Source organism: Geotrypetes seraphini, chromosome 1, assembly GCF_902459505.1.
Source record: "Geotrypetes seraphini chromosome 1, aGeoSer1.1, whole genome shotgun sequence".
Taxonomy (NCBI): domain Eukaryota; kingdom Metazoa; phylum Chordata; class Amphibia; order Gymnophiona; family Dermophiidae; genus Geotrypetes; species Geotrypetes seraphini.
Genome location: NC_047084.1, coordinates 522,014,549 through 522,036,554, shown reverse-complemented (window position 1 = coordinate 522,036,554; position 22,006 = coordinate 522,014,549). Strand labels below are relative to the sequence as shown.

Below are 22,006 nucleotides of genomic sequence, written 5' to 3'. Positions count from 1 at the left end.
AGTTCGGTGCACTGTGTCACTGTTCCAGGGCTCCTGTGGGAATTTTCGGTCCCCTAACTGTCTCAATGCCCCAGACACTGCATGGAAACTAAACATGAAGTCTCTCCGTTATGCTCAGTGCGGCATGTGATATAAGGGCGCTCTTCAGCTGTCCATCCTTTGCAAACAAAGCATGATATAGGGGTAGTAGAGTCAGAGGACTCCATCCCTGACACTTTAGAAGCAAAAAGAGGTGTTTTGGAGAAGTTTAAGAACTTAGAAAAAAAATCTGGAAAATCCAAGATGGCCACCATGGGTGACTTTTAGTGCTAAAAAACAGCTTAAAAATACCTTAGGGCTGACCAAAAACTTCAAAATATAGAATTAGGGGAGGGAGACCAAGATTCTAGCTGCAAAAACAAGTTTTGAAGAACCACATACACACACATTTTCCCCACATGCTGTCACAGCCTTACTCACCAACTATGTGCTGAGGAAACGGTGCTGCTGCTACCTGCTTCAGCTTCTCTCAGGTGCAACTGTTTTAGGAGAGGCCTTCTGCTTCCAATCACTCAGCCACCTTGTCGAGATCTTCGAGCTGCCAGTCGGACCTCCATGGATTGACTCTCAATCCCCCCAGCCTCCAGATGCTTCACAAATATGGGGAGAAGATGAAACACAGCCAGAACTGTAAGCCACCGATGAAATGCTATTAGCGCCTAAACAGCCTGCGCTCCAGCTCCTGAGCAAGTCAAAGAAGCGAGCAAATGCCAGGGGATAGGAACCTGAGCTCCATGAATCTTTGGCAAGTTGGCTGAAACAGGTCCCCGAAGGATACATTTGCCAGCTGCAGACTTAAAAATCTGCTCCTCTCCACTAAGGCAGAGTAGACCCTTAAGAAGAGTGATTTCTGACTTCATGAAAAAATCATGAGTAGAGCAAAAAAACCGCAAAACTATCGCAGAAATAAACAGAACAGATCAGAAGAAACCTTCATGCTCACTTCCAGAAAAAGAAGCTGAAGGAGACAGCAGAGACCAGGAAGGAGGTGTTCAAAAGCTGTGAGTGACATCTTCTGCAGTATGCTCACGAGCATGGATTGAATACCCTAAAGTTCAGAATAACATCCCTATTACAATGGAAATTGTGTTCCGTTAGGAAACATTTTATCTAGATTTGTTTTGATAATTCAGGCACTGCTAGTTCAAAATGAACTACAGTAACAGTGTCTATTTTGATTGCTCAAAAGCTATGTTTAAAAACTTCAGACAGTTCAAAACACAGCTGATTGGTTTATTTTTTTCTGCCAAAAGATTCAATAGAGTAGCTCCTTTCTTTGTCCAATTGCACTGACTCCCAATTGAGCCTTGTGTAAAATTTAAGATCCAAACGATTGCTTTTAAAATATTATATGGAACAGCCCCAGCTTATTTAGTGGATTTTAACTAGAGGATAACACAGGGACAAAATCTGTCCCTGTCCCCGGGAGCTCTGTCCCAAACCCCGCCCCGCCCCATCCTCAAGAGCTCTGTCCCCATCCCTGCAAGCTCAGTCTGATCCCATCCACACGTCTCAGTTATGATTTTATATTTAAATTATTTTATTACAGTATAAAAAAAAACAATATTCTGTACAACTGTCATTTTATAAATCATAAATAATACATAAAAAGAAACAACAAAGCATGCCTCCCCTCACCCCGGAAGGTGTTTTACTCCCCCTGATGGACTCATCTGCCTTTCTCAATCCCTAGAGACCTGCTTAGGAGCTAAGCTCGAAGTTCCCGCCCCTCCTTCCCATGTGGTGCACGGGCACTCTTCAGCCATCCATCCAGCGCAAATAAATCATAATTTAGGGGTATTAGGGTCTGAGGACTCCATCCCTATCAATTTTTTTGAGGCAAAACAAGGTGTTTTAAGAAAGTCTGAGAACTTAGAAATCCAAGATGGCCACCTTGGTAACATTTTGGTGCCAAAACAAGCTTTACAACGCTTCACGACCATCAAGGCTCTACCTGTAAAAAGTCAAATCATAGTTTTTCAGACTCCCCTCCTCCCCCCGATTTTCTCCATAGGCTGTCACAGCTTGTACTCACAGACCATGTGCAGGGGAAAAAGGGCTGAAACCTGACTCAGCTCCTCAAGAGAGTAGCTGGATCTTGAGGGATTTTCTACCTCAGTCCAGCTGTCACACTGAGATCTTTGGGATGCCAGTTGGATCTCAGTAGGACCCCTCAGGCTGCAGCAACTGCCAAAAAGAGAAAGAGGGGGGGGGGGGGGCGAAACCGCAGCCAGTAACATGAGCGCCCCAAAGGATGCTATTGATGCCTAACAACCTGCATTCTAGCTCCTGACCAAAGCCAAGAAAGCAAACAAATGCTGATGACCTGGAACCCTAAGCTCCACAAATATTCAACAGGCTGGCTGAACAGGTCCCCAAAGGATGCACCTGCTAGCTGCAGACAAGTCTCCTCCTCTCCAAGCAGGAACAGCTGGTTCTGAAGTTGCGTAAAAACCACAATCAAAAAAGACTGCAAAAAAAAAAAAAAAAAAAAACCCTACAAAAATAAAGAAATGAGAGCAGATCATAATGACACCTTCAAGCTTGCATGCAGAAGGTAGAACCTGCAAAAAAAAACCAAACAAACCTACAAAAATAAAGAAATGAGAGCAGATCAGAATGACACCTTCAACCTTGCATGCAAAAGGTAGAACCTGAAGAGGGCAGCAGAGACCGGGGAGAAGGAGGAGCTGAAAAGCTGTAATTGACATCTTCTGGAGAATGCTCGCAAGCGGGCACGGACAACCCTACGGTTCAAGGAAACGAGACAGAAGAAGCAAGTCCCACGCAGCAAACAATGGGAAAAACAAAAAAGTGGGACATGTGAGAGTTCAGGATTCACAAAAATTTTAATCCACCATAAAAGTCTCTTATACAAAGCATGTATCACATCAAACGTGTATTGCATTGACACGGTCGTAATTCGACTGGTTCACCTTCATCAGGAGAAAGAGCGACACATTATTAAGTTGTATGTATGATACAGTGCGAAGAGAAACAGTACTGAAAGCATATGCCATGTGAAAACCGCAGAGAGAAACTTCTACTATATTTTCTGGGATATTCTCAGTTTTCTTTCATTTGACCTGCTTTGAGCCGTGTCATTCTCTACCCCAGACTACAAAACTTTTAGAAAAGAAATAAAAACCCTGCTATTCAAGAAATCCATGAAGACTAACTAACACTGAATGAAACATTTCAATCCTCTGAAGCAACCCGCTCTACTCTGTAACCCCCTCTGGGCATGTCCAGAAATCTTCTTCTGTAATCCGCCTTGAACTGCAAGGTAATGGCAGAATAAAAATCACTAATGTAATGTAATATAAGAACTGGAAAGGAATGGAAAGTAGTTACCTTGCCGCCATAGATCACTTTCCCGCCTTCCTTTTTAGCCTGCGCCACAGCATCCAGGAACATCTGCACCGCTTTCTTAGTGTGGAGAGGTCCATACAGAGTGTCAGCTACAAGTCAGACACCAGGGAATAAACACAAGAAAAAAAAAAAGAGGATGTGAATGCTTCCCTCCATGTCATCACTAAACGCAAGCTTAAACAACTACTTAGACAGACCAAACATCAAAATGTCTAATGAACCTCCAAGTTGTAAAAATTATTTAAGTGAGATTCAGCAAAACTGTATTCAGTCAATCTGCACACGCAACAGTTTCTTATGGGTTTCCAGCATAGAAACATGATGGCAGATAAAGGTCAAATGGGCCATCCAGTCTGCCCATCCGTAGTAATCATTATCTCTTCCTCTCTCTGAGAGATCCCATGTGCCTATCCCAGGCTTTCTTGAATTCAGACACAGCTGCCTACCCTTTGGCTTTCCCCTAGAGCAGGGGTTCTTAACCCAGTCCTCAGGACACACACAGCCAGACAGGTTTTTAGGATATGCAGGAGAAAAATTTGCATGAACTGCCTCAATTGTATCCAAATCTATCTCATGAATATTGATTATGGATATCTTGAAAACCAGACTGGCCAAATGTTTTCTGAGGACTGAGTTGAGAACCCCTGCCCTAGGGGGTAAGACAAAGCCAAACTGTGAGCAGCTATTCTGTAGAAGGATAGAAACCCACAAGCTACTGCTTCACTTGTAGGTTGGCTGAATACAGAATGTAAAAATACATTCAGGGAGAGCAGTTATCAAATGTACATTATGTCAGGCACCTGGGAAAATTTATTTTCTATATCATTTGGCCTAAGAACCTAAATTTTAAGTGTGTACTTCAATCTCCACTAAGCACTTAACTCTTATTCCCTGCCCTAAATCCACCCACTTTTTAAGCTAATTTAGGTCTAACTCTCAAATTTAGATACCTAAACCCTTTGAAAGCTGGCCTTTTAGCAGTCACATCTATTGTTTCATGTTTACTGAAGATGTTATATTTTTGTATTTGCTAGATTGCAGACACCACTTGGAGCCTGCAGTGGACAAAATATTGTATCAAGCAAAGTCCCCGCTGCTCAAACCAGTACTTAAAAAAAAACAAAAACCAAGGGGGAATGGCTCAAGCAGAGCAATTTGCTTCTCAACAACTTTGTTACAACAATATATAAAAAAAGAGGTCATTAAGAGTAATGAGAAATATACTCACAGTGCCAGGGATCACCAACACGCACCTGTGCATAAGCACTCGCAAGTTTTCCAACTATGTCATCATGGATGCGTTCGTGTAAAAACTAGAAAATATACATTTAATACAGCACTCACTTATATGACAAAACCACACACAGAGAATGCTAAATTTCCTTAGGGACTGAGAAACTGAAAATGTACTTAAACAAAAATTCTGCAACTTCTTCCTAGCATCAGCCAAATTCTTGAAAGCACTGGGATATAGTATGTGAATGCGGGACATAGGGATCAAAACCTCAGTGCACACACCACCTTCCAAAGCACACACAGATGGCCAGATTTTCAAATACCTAATGCAGATATTAAGCATATAGCAAACAGCACCTAAACTTTACGGTGAAAACTTCAATAACCACAATGAGTCCAATCTAGGTGCTAGAATCCCACAACTTAGGAATATAAAATGCTAAATGCATAGGAACAGTGTTAGATGCAGAGCACATTGAACCTTAGTATATTTTATGCCCTTTATGCCCTTATGAAGATGACATTTCCAAATATTTAGGTGCTTATTCACTAAGCTGTTTTGGCTGTTAACATCGCAGTCAGTTTAAAACATTTTTATCCTGCCCTTTCACATACTGAAACACACGAAGCAGACTACTGAACACATTTCATTAAAGAATATCTCTCTCCCCTCCCCCTCACATTCCCTAACACTGTCCCCAACTCTCATACCACATTAAAAAAAAAGAAAAGAAAAGAATGAAAAACAAAAAATAAAATACATGTAGAACAAACCATGAAAAATATAGACTCCTTAGAAATCCATTCCCACTGAGGGCTGGCTGAAGAGCAATTTTTAAGTGATGATGGAACAAGTGCTAACTACAAATTTCAGCTCTTTCAGGAGCTCATTCCACCATGCGTGTGTTATGCCACTGAAACTGTTTCACCATGTAGTCATAATTTCATTTAATTGTATGTTAGATCAGGTGCTGGAGGGTCATGGCCTTCACACTAGACCACAAATAAATCGTGCTGGCTCCTTTCAAGGCTCTCGGTGGAAGCACCAGCTCACACATTAGGCCAATGCTCCCGGGAAAAAGTTAACATCTCTAAAAGTGATGTTAATATTCTAGGAACAAAGCTGTGCTATTCATTTTGTATAAGTGGCCTTCAATACACTGCAGCTCATTCCTAGGGATTTTTTTTTTCTTTTAACATACACTGGGTCAGGTTCTCATATATTCTGTCAAAACAACGTGTTACTGTCAGAACATGGCTTAATAGATGTCTTAGGTTTTGAGCCATCTGGGGAAGGAAATACCTTTAAGTGAAATGCAACTCACCCTGAGCTTGCATTTGGAAAGACAAGTTAATTAATTAGAATACAAATTCATAATGCCATACTGACAATACTCACCAGTCGCCGGGCAGTTGTGCACCTCTGACCTGCAGTACCGACCGCAGCAAACAGAACAGATGGTGTCACTAGGCTCAAGTCTGCATCTTCAAAAACTTTCAACACACAAACAAAACAGAAAATATTAAAATGTGTCTGAGCAGAGAATACCTCTACTAGACATGAGCGTTAAACGGCCAAAAGAAAAGCCAAGTCACTGAGAGAACAGATATGCATGTTATCTGTTCCACATAACTCTCTGAAATTCTTCTCTTTTGATCACTTTTCTCCTCAACAATGAATTTCCTGTCTAATTACTTCTCTTTCCTTTTCCCCTCTTGAAGTCAGTCAATTTGTACCTTTGCTTAATCTTTTGTAAACCGCATAGAACTTCACGGTATTGCGGTATATAAGCTGTTATTATTATTATTATTCTCTTGGTAATGTTTCAGAGTTTGATCACTAGATGTGCGAGTTTGGTATCTGGTTTGCATGAGAGCTCATTACCTCTATATAAATATGTTTAACTTTATTATCATATGCTATGAATGAGGATGCTGTGCATCTCAAGGGTGAGAGAAAGGCATCTTAATGTTGAAATTAGCAACAAATACTAAAGCCACCTCACGTAACCACTGTTTCATTTCATACAGCAGTACTACCAAAACAGTCTTTATACTAAAAACAAAGTGAAAACCTGACTGAAAATCTCATAATTATACAACCACACATCTCGGCCATCTTAGGCGCACTGGGAGATTAGCAAGAGGCCTATAATTAGCTGAATCGCCTATCAGTAAACCATCCTTTCTAAGCACTGTCACAGCTCACTTCAGAACAGTAGGCAAAACCCCCATCACCATAGATGCATACTTATATGGCAAAATACCAAATACTGCTCCACACAGACCTAACAGATAGATCAGAAAAGATGGATGAATTGTTTTAAACAAAGCTGCAGAAACTCAATAAATCCATTACCAATAATAGCATTGTTGCCACCAAGTTCCAATAACTTTCGTCCTGTAATGAAAAAAAGAACAAGTTAAAAAAAAAAAAATCAAACTCTATATGATACATTAAATATAGGGTTACCAGATGTCTGGGAAAACCTAGACATGTCCTTTATTTAATAGGACTGTCCAGGTGTCTGGATAGATTTCCAAAACCCGGCAGTTTGTCCGGGTTTTGGAAAGCCCCAAGCTAGGGGGCCACATCTGGAGGGCTTCCAAGCCTATGTGGATGCAACACAATGATGTCACACACATGTGTGTGACATCTTCATGTCACATCTGCGTATGCACAGAGGCCCTCCAGATGTAGTCCCGAGCTTAGGGAAGAAGAGATGAGGTTTCTTTGAGAGGCCGAAGGGGGCAGCACTGAGGTGGAATGGGGCATGGCTGGTGGCGGAACGGTGATGAGTCAAAACCGCATGAGACAATCGTGCGCAGGACTTCAGCGCGTCAAGGCTACAATCAAATCCAGCATTCCAGCCACCATGGGGACCCTGGAAGAGATCACGGACGGCGTACAAAGGGAGGAGGACTTAGGACGGTGGACAGAGGTCTCCGTGCAGACCGAATCCACCCCCGGGCACTACACTACAGTCTCCACGCAAACAGAGGAGGCCGCTCAGCTGGATGGAGCCCTCATGCAGGAACTGTGGAGCCTCAGGGAGGAGGTGGTCCGCCTGAGAAGCATCCGAGAGGATGAAGCCTACATCGACGGAGTCGTCCAGGAGTTGTCCCAAATTACAGAGCAGACCCACGACAATTCAATTCTAGAGACACCCAAATCATCAGCTTTGAAGCCTACATTTGGGATACAGGAAATGGCTGGCGGCAATGACACCTGGCAGTTGGTGACCTCTTCCACAGGTAAACATAGAAGATCCCCCCCCCTTTTTTTCAACCTCTTCATCCTCTTCTTTTTCTTCCCAACAGGCCAACCCTACATCAACCCCTCAACTCGTCCTGAAGAATAGATTCCAGATTCTTCAGGAAGAAGCCGCCGACAAGGTACAGGAGCAGGCCCAGCACGAAGAACTCAAAGAACAGGAGCAGGCCCAACACGCAACCCCATCTGCAGACCGAATTCCCCCTCCACAACGGAAGAAGCGCAGAGTTATAGTCATTGGGGACTCCATGCTGAGGGGCACCGAGGGACCAATCTGCAGACCGGATGCTCACTCAAGAGAGGTTTGCTGTCTGCCTGGAGCCAAAATACGGGACGTCACCACCAGCCTGGGTAAACTACTTACACCTCATGACCATTTTCCTATGCTTCTTATCCATATAGGTACGAATGACACTGCCAGGAACACCCCAGAGACCATCACCAGAGACTTCGGAGCCTTGGGAGAGAGGCTGAAGCAGACAAGTGCGCAGGTAGTCTTCTCATCAATCCTCCCAGTTAGAGGCAAGGGAAGAGCCAGAGATGAATACATCCGGAGAACGAACGAATGGCTACAAGGATGGTGTCGAGATATGAACTTCGGATTCCTGGATCATAGAGAGGCGCTGCAGGGACTACAGGGACCAGACGGACTCCATTTGACCAGCAGAGGTAAGAACGTCTTCGGACACCGACTAGCCCGCCTGCTTTGCAGGGCTTTAAACTAGGTAAGTTGGGGGAGGGGACCTACTCATATACTGGTGTGGAAAGGAACTATCCTGATGGGACGAGTCGACACTCTGTTTCCGAGGTAAGGACCCAATATGCAAACAGTTCTCTAGGAGCCACACAGACTCAGTCAGGAATAGCCTTACAGGGACTCAGCAAACACAAAGTGTGGAGGGCCATGTATGTTAATGCACACAGTTTAGGCAATAAAATTCTAGAACTGGAAACTGAAATAAGGGATGCCAACCTGGACGTGGTGGCAATATCCGAGACTTGGTTCACGGACGCACATGGGTGGGATATGGCTATACCGGGGTACAATTTACTTCGTCAGGACAGAGAGGGCAGGTTAGGAGGAGGGGTAGCACTATACATTAAAGAGGACATCAAGACCACCAGGATCACTGATGTCAAGTATACCGGGGAATCCCTCTGGGTAAACCTGGCAAGAGGTGGCAAAAAATGCCTGTATCTTGGAGTGGTATACAGACCTCCAAGACAACCGGAAGACATGGACGCAGAATTAATTGAAGACATAGAGAATATAACTCTACGGGGCGAAACTGTACTGCTAGGGGACTTCAACATACCTGATGCAGACTGGAACACATTTTCAGCAACAACCAGCAGCAGCAGGAGGCTTTTGACCTCCATAAAAGGAGTACATCTCATACAGATGGTAACGGAACCCACTAGAGCCCAGGCAATCCTAGACCTAGTACTCACCAACGGGGAAAGCGTCTCAGAGGTCTCGGTAGGAGATACGCTAGCCTCCAGCGACCATAACATGGTATGGTTCAACCTTGGGAAAGGATCCCCTAAATCAATTACAAAAACAAAGGTGCTCCAATTCCGGGGTACCGACTTCACACTCATGGGCGATTTCGTTCATCAGAAGCTGCAGGACCAAGCAGAGACCGGCAATGTGGAAACTATGTGGTCGTACCTGAAATCATCCATACACGAAGCAACTAATCGCTACATAAAATCAGTAGATAAACGACAAAGAAACAACAAACCCCAATGGTTCACTGAAGAGATCTCGCACCTCATTAAGGAGAAGAAAAAAGCATTTCTTTCCTACAAACGTACGCAGAGAAGAGAAACTAAAGTAGAATATAAGACCAGATCTGCAATGGTCAAAACAGCAGTTAGGGAGGCCAAACTTCGAGTGGAAGAAACTCTGGCAAGGAACATTAAAAAAGGGGACAAATCCTTCTTTAGGTATATCGGTGATAGGAAAAGGAACACAGACGGTATAGTACGCCTTAGACAACCGGACGGAAACTACACGGTGGCGGATTCAGAAAAAGCAGAACTACTAAATGAATATTTCTGCTCAGTCTTCACCTGCGAAGCACCGGGACACGGACCACAGTTGATGATAAAACAAGACGTGGATGACCCGTTTCAGAATTTTGAGTTCACACCTGGGGACGTTTACAACGAACTGGCAAGGCTAAAGGTAAACAAGGCCATGGGACCGGACAATTTACACCCAAGAGTGCTCAGAGAATTGAGAGACGTTCTGGCAGAACCGTTGGCAGTGCTCTTCAATCTCTCACTAAGTACGGGGAAAGTTCCGTTAGACTGGAAAACAGCCAACGTCGTTCCTCTACATAAAAAGGGCTGCAAGGCTGAGGCTGCAAACTATAGACCGGTAAGCCTCACCTCAATTGTGTGTAAACTCATGGAAACACTAATTAAGTATAAATTAGATACGATCCTGAACGAAGGAAATCTCCGGGATCCCAACCAACATGGATTCACCAAGGGTAGGTCATGCCAGTCAAATCTAATCAACTTCTTTGACTGGGTAACAAGAAGACTGGACTCAGGAGAGTCTTTGGACGTCGTGTACCTAGACTTCAGCAAAGCGTTCGACAGCGTCCCACACCGCAGGCTGCTGAACAAGATGAAATCGATGGGATTAGGAGAGACTCTAGCTGCATGGGTTAAAGATTGGCTTAATGGCAGACTTCAGAGGTTGGTAGTTAACGGTACCCTCTCTAAAATGTCGGAGGTGACTAGCGGAGTGCCACAGGGTTCGGTCCTGGGCCCACTCCTCTTCAACATATTCATTGGGGATCTGACTCAAGGGCTTCAAGGCAAAGTAACCTTATTCACTGATGACGCCAAACTATGCAATATAGTAAACAGCTATAATCTACAGGATGCTATGGAACAAGACCTGCGTACTTTAGAAAATTGGTCCTTGATATGGCAGCTGGGCTTTAACGCCAAGAAATGTAAGGTCATGCATCTCGGTAACGGAAATCCTTGTAAAACTTACACCTTGAATGGAGAAACTTTAACCAGAACTACGGCAGAACGAGACTTGGGAGTAATCATCAGTGCTGACATGAAAGCAGCCACTCAAGTGGAGAAGGCTTCATCTAAAGCACGGCAGATGATAGGTAGTATCAAGAGAAGCTTTGTCAACAGGAAACCTGAAGTCATGATGCCATTGTATAGAGCCATGGTGAGACCTCATCTGGAGTACTGTGTGCAATTCTGGAGGCCACATTACCGTAAGGATGTGCTCAGAATTGAGTCGGTTCAGCGGATGGCCACCAGGATGGTCTCGGGGCTAAAGGGTCTCCCGTACAAGGAAAGACTGAGCAAATTGCAGCTCTACACTCTCGAAGAGCGTAGGGAGAGGGGAGACATGATTGAGACATTTAAGTACATCACAGGACGGGTCGAGGTGGAAGACGATATCTTTCTTCTCAGGGGACCCTCGACCACAAGAGGACATCCGCTCAAACTCAGGGGAGGGAAGTTTCGTGGAGACGTCAGGAAGTACTTCTTCACGGAGAGAGTGATCGAGCATTGGAACAAGCTTCCAGTGCAGGTGGTCGAGGCACGCAGCATCCCAGACTTCAAGAACAAATGGGATACCCATGTGGGATCCCTACGAGGTCATGCCAAGGATAGGGTCACTAGGACTTGAATGAGCGGGTCAGTAGAGTGACAGTATAATTACAATGAGCAGGTCAGTAGAGTGACAGTATAATTACAATTATACTTAAGAGGTCAGAAGACCTAAGAGGGTGGGTAAATAGTGTGGGCAGACTTGATGGGCTATATGGCCCTTATCTGCCGTCATTTTTCTATGTTTCTATGGATTAAAACACTATTTTAAAAGCACTCTGAGGGGGTGTGTGTGGGGGAACCCCCCACTTTACTTAGAACTGTTGGTGCTTCTGTTAGGGGGGAACCCCCATTACAGAGAAAACTAATTTTTCCCTGACAAAAAGAGGGAAAAAAAGGCTGTTTCCTCTATAATGGGGGGTTCCCCCCTCCAACACCCCCCACAATGGGAGCGCCAACAGTTCTAAGTAAAGTAAGGAGGTTCCCCCCACACACCTCCTCAGAGCACTTTAAAATAGTGTTTTAATCCAGCACGCTGACGTCCTGCACGCAATTGTCTGCCCGTCATTGTCCTAGCACGATTTAGTCTATGTACCAAGTGGAACGGAGTGGGCCGCATGTTCTCTTTTTTTCATTAAGAAATCTGGTAACCCTAATTAAATATGAAGGAAAGATACACCATCTCTAGCAAACTAGGCATCTTAAACATCAATGATTGCTGGCCAACAGAAACAAAAACACATGAGATGTCAGTGTGCTGTAGGCAGAGCCTTTTTTTTTTTTTTTTAGAAAATCTAATAAAATAGAGACAAGAGAAAGTGGAGACTAAGGAGTCGAAGAGACGAAACACTATGAGATCAAACATTTTTACAGTGACCACTCCTTCTCTATGGAATTCCTTTCCTAACTACTTGCGCATAGAATCATCTCTAAGTCAATTCAAAACAAAGCTTAAAACATTTTTTATTTCTTGATGCTTTTTGAATCCTAACTGCCCTTGTAAGGGCGACAATACGTTATTTTGCTTATCAGTAACCCTTTCTATTGTTTTTCCCCTATTTGTCCTCTTTTTCTCAGAATATTGTAGTTCATACTTTTTTACCTTTTGTTCCTGTTTGTCTAACATTTAAACGTCTTTGGCTGTATTAACTATCCCTAAAGATGTCTAGTAATTTTAAGTTTGTATTTTAGTTGATGTTTGATGATATTATTACTGTACACCGCTTACAAGTTTGATTAGGCGGTATAAGAAATTTTAAATAAACTTGAAACAATCAATAGGTTTCAGATGCACGCTTATTTGTACATAAAAAAGCTGTAATTGATAAAAACTCAGCACTTACCAATTGAGGAAGCTGTAGTCCGTTGTTCAACATGGCCGTGGTTCCTGGTAAGCGCTGAGCTTTTTTATGTACTACAGTTCTTTACTCTATTTGGTTCTTGGTAAAGATGAGCTTTTGTGAAGATTTTTTCAGTGATATATCAACTCTTTTGATCCATCTCTGGGACCTATGTGTTTTTTGTATTATTTTTAGAAGCTTTTGATAATAAGAGATATCAAGTGAATGACATTTGCATTGTCTTTTCAGTTCCCCTCGACCCTGAAGAAAGTTTCTTTTGAAACATGCATGTCGGGAGAGGTGACGTAGATGGAAGTTAAGAAGCTACTATAAGCTAAGTAGCTATATCAATTTTATGGTTTAAAAAATATGAATCAATAATAGAACAGTGAAGCTAATAGCTTTAAAAAGAGTTTCACAAACAAGTTTCAATAAAAGATTGGACTGACGAAGACTCTAGCAGCCAGTAGTATGAAATGCCTGGATGCATGCTGAATGTCCATACAAAAATCTCTTATACATGTAGCCGCTATATGTGAAGCGATTAACATCTAGCTCTATATATATGTGATAAGGTTTCGATATGAATAATTAGTACTGTTCATGTGTAGAGCTATATTGAAGTACTAATTCAGCGTCTTATACCACAGAGGCAGCCACCAATGCCAAAACATGGACCACGTTGGGGCTACAACACAAAATTAATTTAATATAAGAGTATGATAGAGATTGTTTTATCCGTTTTATCACTGGTTGATGTGTACTGTTCCATTCCCACTTTCGTATTTTCTGTTAATTTGTCATGGAATTTGCTTCCTTGCTTTTGCTCTGTATTTTGTTTTGTGCAAATCAGATTTCAGTTTCTCTGAGCATGACGCCGATAAACGTGTGTGCTGAGGAATCTCCCGACGAAGGTTTAAGAACCGAAACGCCAAAGAGGACATTATGTTAGCTGTACCCTGGCGTCGGGAGTGAAAATACAGATAGCGCTGGAATCCTGAGGGATAGATAAGTGCAGTTTCACACATTATTAGTGTATTTGGTTCTATGGAATATTTCATATTTTTTTTTTTTTTTGTATATCTTTGATCCTCTTCCCATGTTAAGTTTCTGATGTTCTTCTCCTGGTTAGTTTTAGTTTTTAAAGAAATTTCAGTGAGTATGTATAAAAGACCCACCCAGTTCATGGGATGCTGAGAAGAAGTTTTGAATATAAAAATTTTTGGGAACCATCTTGGCATAGAAGATAGAAGACTAAGAGGTCTGTGTAAATTGGAGTGCTTTTACTCATTTTGAAGAAGTGAAGTGTTGAATACTACCCTGATATTTCTTTCTTTAAATTGTAGATCGGCAGGAGGCATGCCCACTCCCTTCAGCCGCTGCCACCACCCCCTCCCTCACTACTCTCTAACCACCCTGTACTTAAAAAAAAAATTTGGCATGAGGGATGCCCATTCCCTCCTGCCTGAGGGGACACCCCCCCCCACACCAGTCTGAGACCCCTGACACTCCCTCCACAATCCCATACCTTTTTGATGAAAATCTAGATGTAGGGATGTCCACTCCCTCCTGGCGGCAGGCCTGACTCTTCAAATAGCAGGCTTTCCTTCCCTTTCCCGGTGCATCCCTGCATACACTGAGCAGAGGCCTAAGACCCTGACTGGCTCAGGTGCATAAGGCCCTTCCCCTGAGAGGGGCCTTAGGTACCTGACCCAATCAGGGCCTTAGGCCCCTCCCATTGTATCCCAAGATGCCCTGGGAAGGGAAAGGCTGCCATTTTGAAGAGGTGGGCATCACTCCTGAAGAACTTTTAAAACTAAAAGGTACAGGGGGAGGGGGGCCCACTAGACCACACAGGTGCCTTTTTTTCGGAAGGGGTGAAGAAGGCACTTTTTTTTACTGCTCTCCCTGCTAGTCGATCAGCTGAGCCGATAGGACTCCCCAAAGCTCAGCGCTGAGCTGGCAGGGAAAGCCCTGAAGCATTGGCAACTTTGAGAAATCCTGCCAGCAGAAAAAAAAAAAAAAGGAGGGATGGGGAGGAACTGTGCCTAGCGATTGCTCTTCTGAGCAAGCACCATTTAACCCCCTTTTACCAGCACTTCTCCGCACAAATAGCATGCATATAATTTGCATGCTATTAATGCTAAGCATCAGCCATTTGGGGGAGAGGGGGGCTGGAAAATCGCTCCTGCCACAGTAATTTTTACTGTGGCATCAGAGCATTGTGCATCAAGGCCCAAGTTTGCAGCAACATTAGAAAAATGCTTGCCATCATAAAAACAGGAGTAATAGCTGATGAAATGCAAACGACCATTATATTAATGCCTTCCAGTTCATCAGAGGGCCCAACAAACTCATAACCACATCAATAGCTACTGCAAGAAACAGGAATTATGATTTTCTAGGGCCTAGACTTCCAGTAGATCCACTTCTACAGAAAGTCATAAAATCTTAACCTGGTAATTGAATGTTTGTAATGCACCAAATATTCACACACTTACCAAATCTCTCTTGGACCATCAGTGCCACCTGCTTGCCCACCTGTGTGCTTCCAGTGAAGGACAACAAGCCTACCCTTTCATCTTTTGCCATGGCTGTACTGTAGATTGAAAAGCACAAAAGATCACACTCATTCTACCAAAGACAGACATTATCAAAACTAATTTTCTTAGCATCATCTGAGCTCACCATCCTGCACAAATGGGTTATCCCTTCCTACCAGCAGGTGGAAGTAGAGAAAAGACTAAGTCCTACAAGTGATTGTTGCTGTTTTCCAGACCCGCCGCATCTGAGTAGGTAGAACTGACATTTCAGCCATCTTGCTGTGGCTTTCTTCAGGGTATGCTGTGTGGTCTGCAGTTTGTTTTTATATATAGTGGGTTCAGTGACCTGATTGAGAACAGGGAGATCTTTTGGTCATGAAATTTAATTTTGGCAGGAAAGTTCATTGGTCACAAATCTGAAATGTGGCATCAAAGTTTGTTGGTCACAGATTTGAATTCTGACAGGAAATTTGAATTTTGGTGAAAACATCCGTTGGACCCAAATTTTTAAATTCTGGTGGGGAAGTCTGGTCACATTTTTTAATTCTGACAAGACAAAAAATGAAAGGGGGTGACTTTTAGTTGAAGTGAGACAGCATTTGTCCTCAGCCCCAGTCCTTTTTGCGCTAAATTTCTCTTGGATGAGTGGTAGCACAGACCACAGACTTCCCCGCCAGAATTTTAAAAAAATTTGGGTAAAATGGACATTCCACCAAAATTCAAATATCCCACCAGAATTCAAATCTGTGACCAACAAACTTTCCCGCCACATTTCAAAGATGTGACCAATGAACTTTCCTGACAAAATTCAAATTCATGATCAACAGACTAGAGAATGACATGGTGGCGGTTTACCCGCGGCCACCGCGTTTAGCTGCGGGTAACCCGCCGAAATGGGGAACGAAAACTGGCAGTCGCTGCGGCGACGGGGACAAGGCCATTCACCGCCCCGTGCGCGGCTCTTTGGGAAAGCGTGCAGGTTGCTGAAAATGAAAGCCTGCAAACTAAGTTGAGGAGAAGGGAGAGAGCTGGCTAAACACTAGGATTGATTAGGCAGGTGGGTGGGGGCTGCGGGGACTGTGCGATCGCCCGTGTTCCCGGCTCAAACTGGAAGGAGGGAGTGAAAGGGAAAAGGATTATGGGCCAAGGGGATGAAGACGGAAAGAAAAACCCACAGCAGGAAAGAAAGGGAAGGACAGGCAGGTGAGCCAGATGCTAGAAGCGGGAGGGGGGGAGAAAGAGGGAAAAAAGCTAGATGGGGTTGAAAAGATGGGGTTCCACACACTGGTATGGAAGAGGAAGATAGGGGAAATCTGGACACAGGAAGGTAACAGAAAGAGGGGAAATTATGTGCATGGGGCATAGGGACAGAGACATAAAGGGGACATGCCATGGGGATGGTATATGGACACAGGGGGGGGGGGGCAATGGCAGATACATAGAGGAGATATTAGAAATGGGGAAAATAGGAGCACAGAAGCGAGATGGTTTGTGGGGATGGGACAGGGACTGAGCTCGCAGGCTCCAGTGGCTTGCACAAATTACATTGTAACGTGCCATGAAAATAAGAGGGAGGAAGGTAGATAGATAGGCCACGCGAGAGGAGCTGAAGGGTGGTAGAAAGGAACAGATGGTAAAGGAGGGAGGGAAGGGTGGTGGTGGAAAGGAATAGGACAGACATTGAAGGAGGATGGAGAGGAACAGACCCTGAAGGGAAATGTGGAAGACAGAGTGGAAAGAAGACAGATGCCAGACTATGGGGGAGCAGAGGGAAGAAGATGGGTGCTAGACCAATTGGGGGGGGGGGGGGTGAAGGGAGAGGCACAGTAACAGCAAATGGAAGACGCAGAGAGAAGACACAGTGGATGGAAGGAATTGAATGAGAAGATGTGGAAAGCAGAAACCAGACAACAAAAGGTAGAAAAAAAAATTCTATTTATTTATTTATTTATTTTTGTGCTTTAGGATAAAGTAGTATATTAGTTGTGTTGATAAAAATTTATAAACAAAGTCCTGCCAGCTGAACATTTCTTTCTCTAGTTCAGCAGCAGTAACTTTGATTTACAAGACAGGAATAAGCTAAATATTACAGTACTAAGGCTTATATGGATGCAGCGGGGACGGTGACGGGGCGGTGAATGGGATGGCAGTGGCGGTGATGGGGCGGTGAAAGGGATGGCGGTGACGGTGACGGGGCGGTGAAGGGAACAGCAGTGACGGGGCGGTGCAGAAGATGGTAGGCTGGGGACGGGGCGGTGACGGGGACAGATGATTTTTTCCCCATGTCATTCTCTACAACAGACCTCCATGTTCTCAATCAGGTCAGTGAACACACTATATGTAAAAACAAACTATAGATCTCGCAGAATACCCTGAAGAAAGCCACAACATAACGGCTGAAATGTCGATTCTACCTACCCAGATGCGGCAAGACCCGGAAAACAAAAAAATCATGATGACAGCCAAGGAAGCCTAAGAGAAATTCTACCAATGACTTCACTGGATAAGCTTGGGTGCCCCCTGAAAGAATCCCTCCAAACGGTTAATGTCCCACTCTTCTTTAAACATTTTTTCATACTTTTCAGGGCTTCAGACATGCCATTCAGTTACCCATGTTTTTCTGGTAACCAAATATCTTAATGGCTATGGCTTCTTCATTTGCCCCCTCTATATGTGCTAAAATTTCTTTGATTTTCTTATATTTTTCTTATGTTTTAAAGTGCTTAGTGCTTATATAAATACCTATAACTTAATTTCAATAAATATAAACTTATCTTAAAAGTTTTGTTCTACTCTTTGCATTCTCTCTTATCGAGTCGGGAAAGGGACTTGTCACATCGACATGTTTTGCCGTTAGGCTGCTTCAAGAAAAAGTCCCCCTTTATCCATTTATCCGAACCATCCCGATCTGTATAATTTCTGAAAGAATCCAGCATTTTTCTCCACCTTCAGCAGGAGGTAGGCTGCTATTCAGTGCCCCTTGGTCCCTGGCCTAGCTCCCTACTTTGCTGATCATGACTGCACAGTGTGGTTGAGCCTAAGGGTCACTCCTAAGCTTACAGATTTGTTCTATGCTTAGCCAAATGCCGAGCTTGGCTCCACAGTCCCCAGTTTGCACTTGATAGTGCTACTGGCAGTGGCATTGGGCTTGGTCCCAGGCATTGGGCTTGCCTGAGGGTAAGGGTCCCCATTCCCCTATCCCCAGACTTCCTTGCAACCCCAGATTTCATCTATTTTTTGAAGTCTTATAGCTCTTCCCTATATTAGGGAATAGGGCCTATTTTTGCTGTTCCTGCAGCTTTAAGAGCTCTTCAAAAAGTCCTTTATGGTAGCAGAGAGTTTAATTGGGGAGCCCCTTTATGTCTTCCCTCATAGAGCACCTTCTACGTAGGATTGCACAGTTTCTGTATCTGGTCTTGCATCCACTGTATAAGCGTCCCCTGCATCTACTGTGTACATCTACTGTGTAAGCGTCCCCTAAATGGCAACTTCCTGGAAATGTCCAGCTATCTTATACTGTAAATTGAAACTTCCTGGAAATGTCCAGATATCTTATACTGTAATCCGCTTAGAACTGCAAGGTACAGGCGGAATAGAAGTCACTAATGTAATGTAATGTAATATAGTGGCTCCCGATTGGCCCTGCAGACCTCCAGTGTCTTCTTGTGGAAGACCCATTTCTTCTACCCAGGGGTCAAGGTCTCCTTTGGCAGGGGTGGATAGAAAAGAAAAGGCCTAGATACCATCTGGCTTATGGTTTTGGCCATTGAAAGGAGGAGCTTGGAGAGGCAAAGGCACTCTCCTGCTGTGATTTCTACACTGCTTCATTCTCACAAGTATTCTACATCTCTGGATTAATTCAGGGGCTGGAGTGTTTTTTAAGACCTGGTGAGGGGAGTGAGCTTTGTCTCCCAATATTTTGGGATTCTTGCAGTGAGGTCTCGACCAGGGGTTGGCCTTGAGCTCCTTAATTCAGGTGGCACAGTTTTTTGGGGAAGATGATTGGCATCTCTCTGGCACAGTTTCTGAAGGGAATAGCACATTTGCGGCCTCCACTTTGACCTTCCTTTCTGTCAAGAGATCTCATTCTGGTGCTCAGGTGGCTATCTGAGGCTCTGTTTGAACCCATGTGTTCAACCTCCATTACAGAACTCAGCCTTAACTGTGGTTTTGGTGGCAATTACTTTGGCTCAAAGGGTCTCGGAACTCCAGGTTCTTTCCTGTCGTGACCCTTATCTGTCCTTTTCAGAGGATTCCATGTCTTTGCAGACAGTCCTCTCTTTTCTGTCAAAGGTGGTTTCTTTCCATATGAATCAGGAGATTTGCTTGCCCTCATTTATGGAGAAGGGCTTGGTGGCCCCAAATTGGAGACTTCACAAGCTCAACATTTGGAGGACTCTTCTCCAGTATCTGAAAGAAACAAATGAATTTTGTCTCTGACCACTTTTTTGTTCTTTTCATGGCCCTTGGAAGGATTAGGTGGCTTCAAAGGTCTCCACTGCGAGGTGGATTAAAGTGGCTATTGAATCCACTTACATCAGCAGGAGTGAGCTAGTTCCTCAGAGACTGAAGGCCCACTCTACCAGGGCTCAGGCCTTGTCTTGGGCAGAGGCCTAGGTGGTGTCCCGTGAGATTTGTAGGGCAGCTACATGGTCATTGTTTCATTCATTTGCTAGGCATTACAGGTTAGATGTGCTTGCCAGAGCCCAGTCAGATTTTGGTAGGGCTGTAATTCTGCATTGGTACATCCCATTTGTGCAGAACAGTAAGCGGATGCTAAGAAAGGATAAATTATGCTTTACCTGATAATTTTATTTTCTTTAGTCAACGAAACTGTTCTGCAATTCTGATCTTGGAAGACCTCGGCCCAGGGTCCTGGGTGTTTAAATTGGGTTTTAATCAGCACAGTTAATTACTGCACTAATTGAATCAATTAAAACAATTAAGTCAGGCAGCGGTAGGGCGCCCAACACCGTCTTTTTGAGAATTTGCTTCTACCTGTCTAGTGTCTTGAAAACCAGTCATCAGCAAAACATATAATTCCTTTGGAATATTGACCCCATTACGATTTTAGGTATCCAAATTACATCTGCTAAATCTTTGGTCAGAGTGTTTTCCCTTCCCAAATCAATTATATCCTTCCATACAGAGCTCTCCTTGTTTAACTGGAATTCTGGGATTGAGAATCCCCCATCCCTTCTAGTTTTCACCAGTGTATTTTTTTCTATCCTAAGCTTTTGCCCTCTCCAGATTAATTAGTCAATATTCAGCTTTGTGGTGAACATATAACGTAAAATACCTACAATAAAGTAAGTTATTTTCAAATTATATGTAGAAATAGCAGCACTACCCCATTTAGGCTGTGGCCGAAAAATCTACAAACACCTTGAGCTATACAAACTAGACATTTCAAGTTATACCATACTTACTATTTCGCGACCTTAGAATTACATGGTTCCAACTGCACCTAAAGTCATTCTCAGGAATTTGAAGTGGAGGTTTGTGGGGCAATTTGGTGTTCAATGACATGTGTGGATTTACCATGTAATTTCTTATGAAATTAAGGAACGGTTAAGTTGCAATAAATCCTCATGTCAGATAGAATCCGGAAGTCATCGGAGTTAAAAATATTGAAAATTGTCACTTTTAGAACCCTGTAATTCTAAGGTCGCGATTTGTGTGTCATGTTTGACCATCTATTTTATATATTTAGCAGCAGAATATCACCACTTAGACATCTAACTTGTATGTCTCAGTGGAGTGTTGGGCAGTAATATATTACCGGTAATATTACTTTTAAAAGTAATAAACTGTAATGATTACTTTTGTGCAAATGTAATGAAATAACTCTATTTTCTCCACTAACAATATAATATAATGTCTCAATATTTTATATAAAAAGAATAACTTAATATTACATTTATTAACCCTTTCAGGACCAAGGGACATATTTGTCCCATAACTTTAAAATCCTATAAATTTTGATTGGGATAGTCTACAGTTCTAAATTTGACATGTACGGATTCCATATGATACTGCCTTTATGTAAACAAACTGGTTCCGACATTCATTCATTAGCGTCGTTGCCAGATTGACGAGAAGATTCACTTGCCACACTGTCCATAAGCCAGAAGTTTGATTTTTTTAAAAAAAAATAATGATATTTCACAAAAAAAAATCAATTTTTTGGCATCTGCAAGCCCTTTTTACCATAAAAATGTCGTCAAAACCACAAAAATTGGCCTACGATCCTTATGGTCCTGAAAGGGTTAAACAAACAACTAGTAACTTTAAGTCCCCTTTTATAAAGCTGTGGTAGTGATGCTGCCACAGTAAATGCACCGAAGCCCATAGGAACTGAATGGGTTTCAGTGCATTTACCACGGCAGTATCTCTGTCGCAGCTTTGTAAAAGAGATCCTTAAAATACTGCATTTACAAAGTTACAATAACTAGTACCTGTAATGTATTAAACATGTAAATAGTAAACGTAATATATTACTTTTACAAAGTAACTTTGGCAATACTGTAAGTAGCAAGAGAAAATTAATAAAATAAAAGAATTGCCAATACACAAAACTTCAAATTCACAAAAGACAATGT

The 22,006-nt window shown here is 43.1% G+C and overlaps 1 protein-coding gene across 1 annotated transcript in view; it reads right to left on the bottom strand.

The window, feature by feature from the left end:
* ALDH7A1 (aldehyde dehydrogenase 7 family member A1) overlaps positions 1-22,006 on the bottom strand; it is a 117,751-nt gene that overhangs the window by 28,019 nt on the left and 67,726 nt on the right. The window contains exons 9-13 of the mRNA XM_033928987.1: positions 15,363-15,460; positions 7,007-7,048; positions 6,047-6,141; positions 4,640-4,724; positions 3,394-3,500 (exon numbers count right to left, since the gene is read on the bottom strand). Coding sequence (XP_033784878.1) covers positions 3,394-3,500; positions 4,640-4,724; positions 6,047-6,141; positions 7,007-7,048; positions 15,363-15,460 — 427 coding nt within the window. The remainder of the gene's footprint in view (positions 1-3,393; positions 3,501-4,639; positions 4,725-6,046; positions 6,142-7,006; positions 7,049-15,362; positions 15,461-22,006) is intronic.